The sequence below is a fragment of the Melanostigma gelatinosum genome (assembly GCF_949748355.1).
Source record: "Melanostigma gelatinosum genome assembly, chromosome: 11".
Lineage (NCBI taxonomy): Eukaryota > Metazoa > Chordata > Actinopteri > Perciformes > Zoarcidae > Melanostigma > Melanostigma gelatinosum.
Window position 1 is genome coordinate 20,715,615 of NC_136644.1, and position 9,123 is coordinate 20,724,737.

The 9,123-nt window shown below is 42.3% G+C and overlaps 1 protein-coding gene across 1 annotated transcript; it reads right to left on the reverse strand.

The window, feature by feature from the left end:
• Positions 1–416: 416 nt before the first annotated feature.
• tapt1b (transmembrane anterior posterior transformation 1b) lies at positions 417–8,894 on the reverse strand (the record flags this gene model as incomplete). Its single annotated transcript, XM_079278841.1, has 14 exons — positions 417–2,764; positions 2,878–3,050; positions 3,156–3,232; positions 3,316–3,384; positions 3,575–3,634; positions 4,674–4,783; positions 4,943–5,023; positions 5,185–5,254; positions 5,344–5,441; positions 5,965–6,100; positions 6,218–6,380; positions 6,835–6,953; positions 7,053–7,183; positions 8,705–8,894. 14 exons carry the CDS (start codon positions 8,892–8,894, stop codon positions 2,511–2,513), a joined length of 1,731 nt encoding a protein of 576 aa, XP_079134967.1. The 3' UTR covers positions 417–2,510.
• Positions 8,895–9,123: the final 229 nt, after the last annotated feature.

A 9,123-nucleotide genomic window follows, 5' to 3' on the forward strand; every position in this document is an offset into this window, starting at 1 on the left:
CGGCCGGGTGCTTCTGTGGCGCGCGACACCGTTACATGTTAGCTATACAAGCAGCGATGGAAAGTAACTAAGTACATTCACCAAAGTACTGTTTTGAGGTACTTGAGTATTTCTTGAATATATCTCTGTACATGACTACATGACTGTAGCAGTTATAAAGTCAATTCTAGTCAAAATACTTTCTCAAATGACCATTTCATTTGAGGGGGGGGGGGGGGGGGGGGGAACAGTGGACTCCAGTGTTTTGCCCTCTGAACAGAGCCTGCAGTGACTTCCGCCACTGTTTCTGTTAAACACACACACACACAGTCACATCACAAAACAGTTACAAAACAAAATCTTGTTTTATTCTTCGTCTACCATGTAGGAAATATGTTACACAAATGGGATGTATATGAAAAACAAAAAAACATCCCATTCATACATAGTGTCTTTAGGTAGTGAGATCCATTCATGCACTGCAAATGATCTCTCACGTAAACATTTATTTTACTGTATTGCCTGTCCTCTGGTAGGGCTAGACTTGACCCGTTTGTGCCTCGTGTATTACATTTAAGCCAATCCTAATTTTTCTGAACAATAAAATGGCGATCTTTGAAAAACCCAGAAGGTCCACTAACTGAAACACGACAATAGAAACTTTAATTAAGTGAGTACTCCGAGTTGTTCCTCCTTGCCACCTGTTATTAACAATATATGTTGTGCAATGCTTATTTAATCCATTGCCCGAGTTGCAACTCTAATTCCTTATCTTCTGAGCAGAAGTGTTATTTAAAGACCTTCTGGGGTTTTTAAGAGATCACAGGGTATTTCTATTTCACGAAACGTTGTGAGCACTGTGGCTCGAATGTAATGAAATGTGGAAATGGAGAGAACTTGGGGCTAGGTTGGACTTGGATCAGTTGGGCTCTTCAGACCAGACTGTTTAGTCAAACAGTGCTTCTAGCTGCAGTGTCTGAGGACTGTTGGGTACACGAGGATTTGGAAAGAGCTTCTGATAACCACAATGAGCAATGGCAGCAACCTTTAGGGTTCAAGCCAGACTTTTCCTATTGCTGGGTCCACACAGTGCTGTATGATTATGTTTCTTGTTATTAAGAGATCATTCACCCTTATCAGTGTCTCAGCCTTCAGGTAATCCTTTAACATTTCACCGTCCTCCATATAATCTGAATTATTTTTCACTTCACTGTCAAGATAAAGACTTGTACAACATGTTAAAATGATGCTGGTATGCCAGTGCCTCGCACCATGGGTTTGAAATGAAACAGTGGCGTTACACCAAGACGTGGTTATCTGTCGGCTACATGCTTGAATGGTGAGTGTACACATATAGCATATTGAAAAAAAGAAATTCACATAAAAAAAAGATACATCATCCAAACTGTTCTGGCTTGGAGTCCACTTCAAAATAAATACTTTTGCCTTTACAAACAGGCGCCATCTTATCTTAGTGCTTCAAAGTAACAATATCAAGACAAACAGCTCGATACTAAAACTTCTTACCCCGTGTCTAAAAGGTCTGTGACTTCAGCCATTCCTGCCAGCTTGTAACACACTTTAAAATAAAATCCTTTAAAATGTGTGTCTGCAGAGCAAGTGTGAGATTTCAACAATGTGTTGATGTGGTTACGAGTCGGCAGAAATACACGGAGCACGGACGCAACGCATCACATAGACGAGGCTGAGACGTTTTTTTTCCGTCGCGCGTGTGGTCATGTGACAGCTTCACTTTGAGTTTTGCCAATTATATCATGCAGTTTATTATTAACTGGTGCTGAATAAATTAACTGGATTATTTTAACGACAGGTTCAGGAGAACACTTTGATGAGATTGTAAGGTGACATGTCGCAGTGTCTCCGGTATTTCTTTTAACTATTTTTAAACTGATGCAGTTTTTTAAGTCGTTTTTGGGCCGTGTATTAAAAAAAAGTTGTGTATAAATAGAGATGAGCAGTGCCACGTCGGCAGCTTCAGTTGATTGTAATGGATGCGCTCGGTCACAGCAGACGTGTGGCGCCTCGGCCGGGCTCCGTGTATTTCGGCCATTACCTGCAGGTCGATTTTAGCAAAAAGATCTGAGATTCTTCATAAAAAATTTGAAGTTTTGTTCTTTCTAAAAACAACTCTGTACACATGCTTTTGAACACGCACAGTCCAGCTGCCATGTTCCTTAGATCACACAGCGACCCACGTTGCACTATTTCACATGTGCAGTTTTTGTTTCTCTCTTCACGCTCTGCCCAGATCTTACAACCGTCGCCACAACCGAGACCCGTCCTCAGAGTCTACTTGGTTCACGAGGTACCGACTGGACCAGACGGAAGCATCTGAAGGGACCTGCGAGGCTTTGTAGTAACAGCTTTATGCCTCAGCTGGTTTTGTCGGTAATAAATAAATAAATACTTCAGGGGTATGTCAGGTCTGAGCTCGTGCTCAATGACCCGTGTCTGATCCCTGAACCTTGCTGTTGAGCCAGGACACGCTGACTGCTGGTTTTATGTGGCATTCAGTCTATTCGGTTGCCACAGATGGTGAAGCGGTCTATTTCCAGCAAATCTTTCTTGGGCGTTCGGTGTTCAAGTCTGTCCCCTTCCAGTCCCGTGTTGGCGTTGATGATTTTGTCCTCGTCCTCCTCGTCCGGCGTGGTCAGGAATGCGTCCGAGTCGCTCTTGGGGAGCGTTGGGGCGGAGCTCTCTGCCGTGTTGGCAGGCGGGGAACTGTCTGCAGCCAGTGATGTTTCTCCTTTGTCGGTTGTGGGTTCTAAGAGAGAGAAAGTGGTAGATATTATTACAAGAAGCAGGGGGAACATCCATCTATCCATAGATACAAAGTACAACCACAGTACAACAACATAGAGATAGAGAAAGTGCCACCTTGCTGTGTTGCAGTGGGAACGTGTTTGGTGCGCTGAGCTCTGGAGTTTGCACGGCTGGAGACAACGGAGGGTGGAGGGTTTAAGAGCTTCTCTTCCATGTTGGCCTCTTTGACAAACGCACAAGACGTCCCCAGCAGAACGATACTGTTGAGCACCTTCAGAGTGATCATCCTGCTCACAAACACACAAAACATGAATATGTGAAAAAACTACATAAGAAACACCCAAAACACGGCAAATGTATTCAAAACTTGGAAAAGAGCACTTGACATTTACCCCAGGTAAAACAGCAGCGCACACATACAGGAGAGAGAACCCTGGATCTTCACTGAGCTGGTTACTACTCTGATCAACTGAAGAAAGAAAGAAACAAATCATCAGATAAGTGATGAACACACACAATATCAAAAGGATATTTTCATGAGCAGTGACTGACCAGCAGAGCTAGAGGAAGAGGGATGAAGCCCATTCTTCTGGATACTGAGTCACTGTAGTCTGTGTAAGCCTGGAGGCACATTTAAAACATGTTGTCATTACATAGCAATGCTTAATCAAATTAGGAAAGACGAGAGGACATTTCCTCAATATTGTAAATATCAGTGTCCGTTTGGCATTCAGTCTCGAAACAAAAGTTACTAATATCCTTCAGATTGTAGTTTGGAGGATAATCTGATATTTGAATTTATTTTACTCACATTTTTCTGTCGACTGCTGACGAGGTCAAAGGCAAGGCTGGCTCTGTATTCTCCGTAAACCTGGAAAAGGACACAACCGGTAACACACCACTCGTCAGCCAATTTAGAAATGTCAAACAAATATACACAGTTATTGATATTGTTGAAATGTCAGGAGTATCTGATTATGTTTATCATGTATGTGTTAATATATAGGGAAGGTACAGTATGAACGAAATAAGTCAAATTTAATTTTGATAAAGCCGACGTAAAAATACAAAAGACAAAAGGTGCATAGCATGATTAAAGTGAGCGAGCGTGGACACACAAGAGCTTGAACGCTCGCTGAGTGCGAGCGTGTGATTGGGTTTGACACTTTAGAGATAAAAGGGGTTAATCCCTTCCTGTGGTGTTGGTTTCCGTTACATAAGCAAAGTAACAACTCCTTGAAGGAAATCAAATCAAGAGAGAACAAACCACCAGGTTGTAAAACACAAAACACGCCTGGTGTAAATCAGTGGAGTGGAACAGAATAGAGTGTAGAGATCAAACATTCATTCACCTTTAACAAGTAGATGAACAAGAAAATCTTAATTTAAGGTCCACTGACTAGCTTTTTTCTTTGTCAGCAGATGGATCAGTGTCAAGCAACCACATCCAAAACTGTCATTGTTAGATATCGCTACAAGCTGTTGAACCCCTGCCATCAAATGCCAAAAATCACTTTTTCGGGATCACATAGTGTGACATAGAGTGTACTGCCACTTTGTCATATTAACTTTTTTGTGTTGCAATATCGACATTTATAAATGACAATAGTGTGGCTTTGAATGTACCATCAACATGGTACTGATACAGTACATGGCATGCCTGGTTAACACATGTAGTGACTCTGCTAAAAGCCTGTCAGTACAAAATGTAAAAAAAAAGCCCATTAACTGGGCTTTCTTTATCCACCGATGAGGACTGTAAGACAGACCTGTAATAATATTAATATCAATGTGCTCTTCTTGGTCGGCATGTCTTTTAAAACAACAGCATTGCTCCCTTAGCTGTCACACTTACATGTAACCACAACCTGAAGGATAAACTGAAAGTATGCACGCAAAGAGGGACTCACATCAGCACTGATGTCATTGAATTTGGTGATGAAGGCGTGCTTCACAACGTCCACGGCAACCTCTGAGGCTATCACCATGATGACATCAGGAAACAGCACCCACAAGTGGTCTAAAAACAACGATAGAAACTGGTTAGTGTCAATAGAACATGAGTTATACATGACAGTTCACTGCTGGGCCACACTCAGAAGCGTGATGTCTGTCATGTAGATAAAGCAGCGGTGTATATCTCAGTGATGCTACACTAGATCAGCTCTGCCTTAGGTACCAAGGTTCCATGAGAACTGCTCCATGTTTCTCAGACAGACGATGAGCAGGAGGATGTAGTTGGTGAACCTCTCTTTTATGTCTGTGGGGAAAAAACAAAAACAATCCTGGATTAACCTACTTTGAACTCACTGCAGCTGAGCTTGATTCCATAAATGTACCTTGTAACAAATCACCAAGTTCAAGGGCTGAGTTACAAAATATCCAGACCACTGATTTTTTGAGGTATCATTCAACACTAACCACTGTTGGACATCTGGAAGAGGTTGTTCTTTTCAAACTTCTTGAACACGCTTCCTTTGATCTCCACAAACTGCAACAGAAAAACCCCAAAATATCATGTCTGAGCTCATGCAGCACGTCCTTTTAAGAGTTAAATGTTTCTGTGTGCATTACACTCACGTTGTTTGACATCATGATGGTGAGCAGGGACTTGTTGTGAGAGTTAAACGCTACGTTTAGAGTGGTGGCCTGAACCATGATGAGGATGGCATGGAGAACTAGACACATTGCTGAGGAAAACATTACACTGAGGGCTACAGTAAAGCAAATCATGCCACGTGTTCATTCTAATGTGCGTCCACTATAATGCACGTTCAAATCGTCTGAAGTAAAGCTGTGTGATGTTGCAACATTATTGATTCATCAGCAGATCATTTGCAATAGATTGTTGTTATTGATGTTTCGTCAATAAAATGCACCACACAAGTGAAAAATGCTTCTCAAGGCCCAAGTTGACAGCTTTAAATGTCTTTTGTTGTCCGACCAACAGTGTAAAACCTAAAGATGTTTGATTTACTATCACAGAAGACAAGAAGAACAGTAAACAAGAAAAGAAAGACTTAATTAACCCATAATTATTTTTCATCTAAACTAAGAAGTTCATCTGCCAGTTTACAGTCACAAACTGAGAATTTTTTTTCCTGTCATTCCAGACTGACACATTCTCATGCATGTACTACTACATATGTGTATGCGTGTCGGGGAATACACGTGTAGACAGGTCTCTCTAAGTGAGGATACAGACGTAGAGCACAGCCATGAAGAAGTGAGGAATCACGCCTATGTGCGCTCTCTTCTTCTCCTTGGGTTCGGTGGCCGTCCAGTACAGAGCGTCCAGGATGTCCTGACCGAATGATGAGAACAGGCGGTCCGCCACCTGACGACACAACAGGGGAAGGCCGAGAGGCGGCAAGAGAGCGGATGAGTTGGTGGCTCACTGTACGGTACGTTCAAGAGCTATACACTTTATTTTTGCAGTATCGTCCGTGTGTACCTCTAACATGTTGTATATGATGTACAGCTTGATGACAGACTGTCCCCTGATAAGGTGGTACATCATGGAGTAATCCACATAGCTCATCATGGAGTAACACAGCACCATGATGAAGCCTTTCAGCACATCACACACCTGAGCTGGCTGGAGCAGGCGGGAGCCACTAAAATACACACAAAAACAAAATTACACACGGACGAAAAGTTCACAGAAGTCTGGAGAAGAAAAAGAAGAAACAGAAGAAGTTATCGTCCGTTTGAACAAAATCAGAAGGAGCTCTACTGCCCCCAGGAGGTTCCATGTGAGGATGTGCTGCTTTATCTTGTAGCACATTACATGAAACTAAATATCTTCATACTGGTTTTGTTTTAATGAACATTTTTTTACTGTTGTCTGATGTTTTATAGACTCAACATTTCAGAGAAATTAGGCAGAATTAATAATAGTTGCAGTCTCCCTTTATGACTTCCATTTCACAGAGGAAGGACATAATAGGTCTCTGTTGAAAGACCTAATTGGGGTGTATATTCCACTATATGAGCAGTTTAATGTGGCCAATGCTCAATTGAAGAAACCTATTTTAATTTGCATCCCTAATACCCAAATATATACTTCACCTGAGGCCACAGCAAGGCAACGTCAGGAGCCGTAAAAGGGCCAAAATCACCCTGAGGGGCAGCAGGGTGAACACGTAGAGAAAGGCATCCAGACAGAGGAAGAAGCCAAATGTCATCAACTAAAGAGAGAGAATGAAAGTCAGACACATAGAAGGAGAACATTCATTTGTCTGTGACTTGTACAAAGAAATCTCTCAGTAAATTGTTGGTGTATTTACCTTCTCCAGCTCTTTGGGGATGCGGAGGCAGGTGTAGACCCGCTCTCTGCGCTCGGTGTATTTGGCCTCATTGTGTTCCAGGAAGTATCCTCTGGTCAGCTCAGTGGTTATAAATCTGACCAGAGACAAGTCTAGAGCCAGAATTGGGGAAGAAGGCAAAGCATTAAACACACACACAGACTTGCTACCTTCTAAGGGAACTTCACATGCCAGTGATGTCTCACACCTTCGTGATAAAACATTACTACAACCCCAGAACGCTTTGATGACTTCATTCACAGGTTAACAGCAGGTGCCTGTATTCTCACTGCAAACAAAAGGAGAGTCTTTCGCTAATAATAAACCAAATTAATTTGCATTGATAAGAAATATCTTCACTACATGAGCAGACATATGTGGAAGAACAAACATTACACCCATATGTTATTGGTGAACATCTCATTCAAAACCATAAACCTGCTGCTGTAACAGCCTTCACTGAACTGGTGAAGTTTTCCAAGGAATTTTTGACCCAGGCTGATGTCGGGTGATAAGTACCGGCTCACAGTTGAGGTTGAAATTCATCCCCAAATTGTTGAATGAGGCTCAAGTTCTTCTACACCAAAGTGCAAAAGACTTTTCGTTATGGGCTTCACTGCCTTTGTCCATTGTTGGAAGACCACTATTGTCTAAAATATGATTGTGTCCTGCAGCATATTTAGGGGCACAGCATCAATCTTATATATCAAAGTCCAAATGTATTGGTATGGGAGTACTACAGAGTCTGTGAAAACAGTTGTATAATGTTTTTAATGGCACTAAAGGAGCTTTCTCCTCTCTGGTTATTATATCAGGTTGGGTCTCAATTCTAAACTTTTGAGCCTGCATTATGACATGTGGAGTTTGACATATGTGGGTGTTTACTAAGAAGAAAGGTCGAATTGAAAAGCTATATCAAGTTGAATTATGGAAAGAGTAGAAAGCAAACATTTTCCAAAGCGTGACACATAGTAGGAGAGGATAAAGAAAGTCAGGATATTTATCCCCTGTGCTTTTCCTACTATGTGAACTCAAAATGTTTGATTTAAAATAGCCTATTTTGACTGGTCTCTTTGATTCAGTCCCTTTAAACCTTTATGGAAATGCAAGACTGAATCATTGAAGTGCTTTAGTGAGAACCAAGAAGCCAAGTCAACCGTGACTAACAGCCCCGGGCCAAAAGAACACAATGTGAAGATAGGTGTCCACTGTCCACATACTTCTGTCTGTAACTTACTATTTAACGTTCCCCACTCAGCAGCACTTCTGAATGCGCCTGTGCAGACACAGACACACAGCAAGTCTTTCTTTGACGGGAAAGCAAAACTGACCTATTTGACTCGTGCGTGTTTACATGCAGCAGTGTAATTATTTGCATGACGAAAATAATAAATTAGCCACATAACTTAAACGTTACTCAAAGTGCAAACTCGGAGCAGCGCCCAAAGCTGCAGAGACTCAGTACCGTTAACTGTTGAGTGATTGATATTGTACTCGCGCAACATATAACCACGTGTAGAGTGCAGTAATGTTATCAAACCAAACACTGGTTTGCCAGCAACGTTGAATAAATGAATAGCAGCTAGCTAGCGCTGTCAAACTGTGCGCTGTATAACATCGAGGCTAGCTCTCACCTGACAGGTTGCGTTTCGTGCCCTTACTGCCGCCATTTTTATCGTTGAACCCCAACGTCTCTGTGACTCCGTCTTTCTCCTCGTTCTTCTCTGTTTGGGCAGCCTTCCCGCCTCTCTCCCCGTCCTTCTTCTCCTTCTCCTTCTCCTGCTCCTGCTCCTCTCCCAGACCTGACGACAGCGAGTCCGCCATTTTCGCCAAACAGTCTCGTCTGATGAACTGAGCGACTGACATCTGCGTCACACGCTCTGACGTCGTTACGTCTACTACGCGGTGGTACAACCAGAGCCGTATAAAGAAGACAGTCGCGTCAACGCAACTTCAGATAGTTCCTGGAAGTACTTGGCGGGCAATTTGAAAGCGTAGATATTGGTAGAAATCGGTACAGAGAGACAGAACTAGTAGTCAATAAATGCATTGA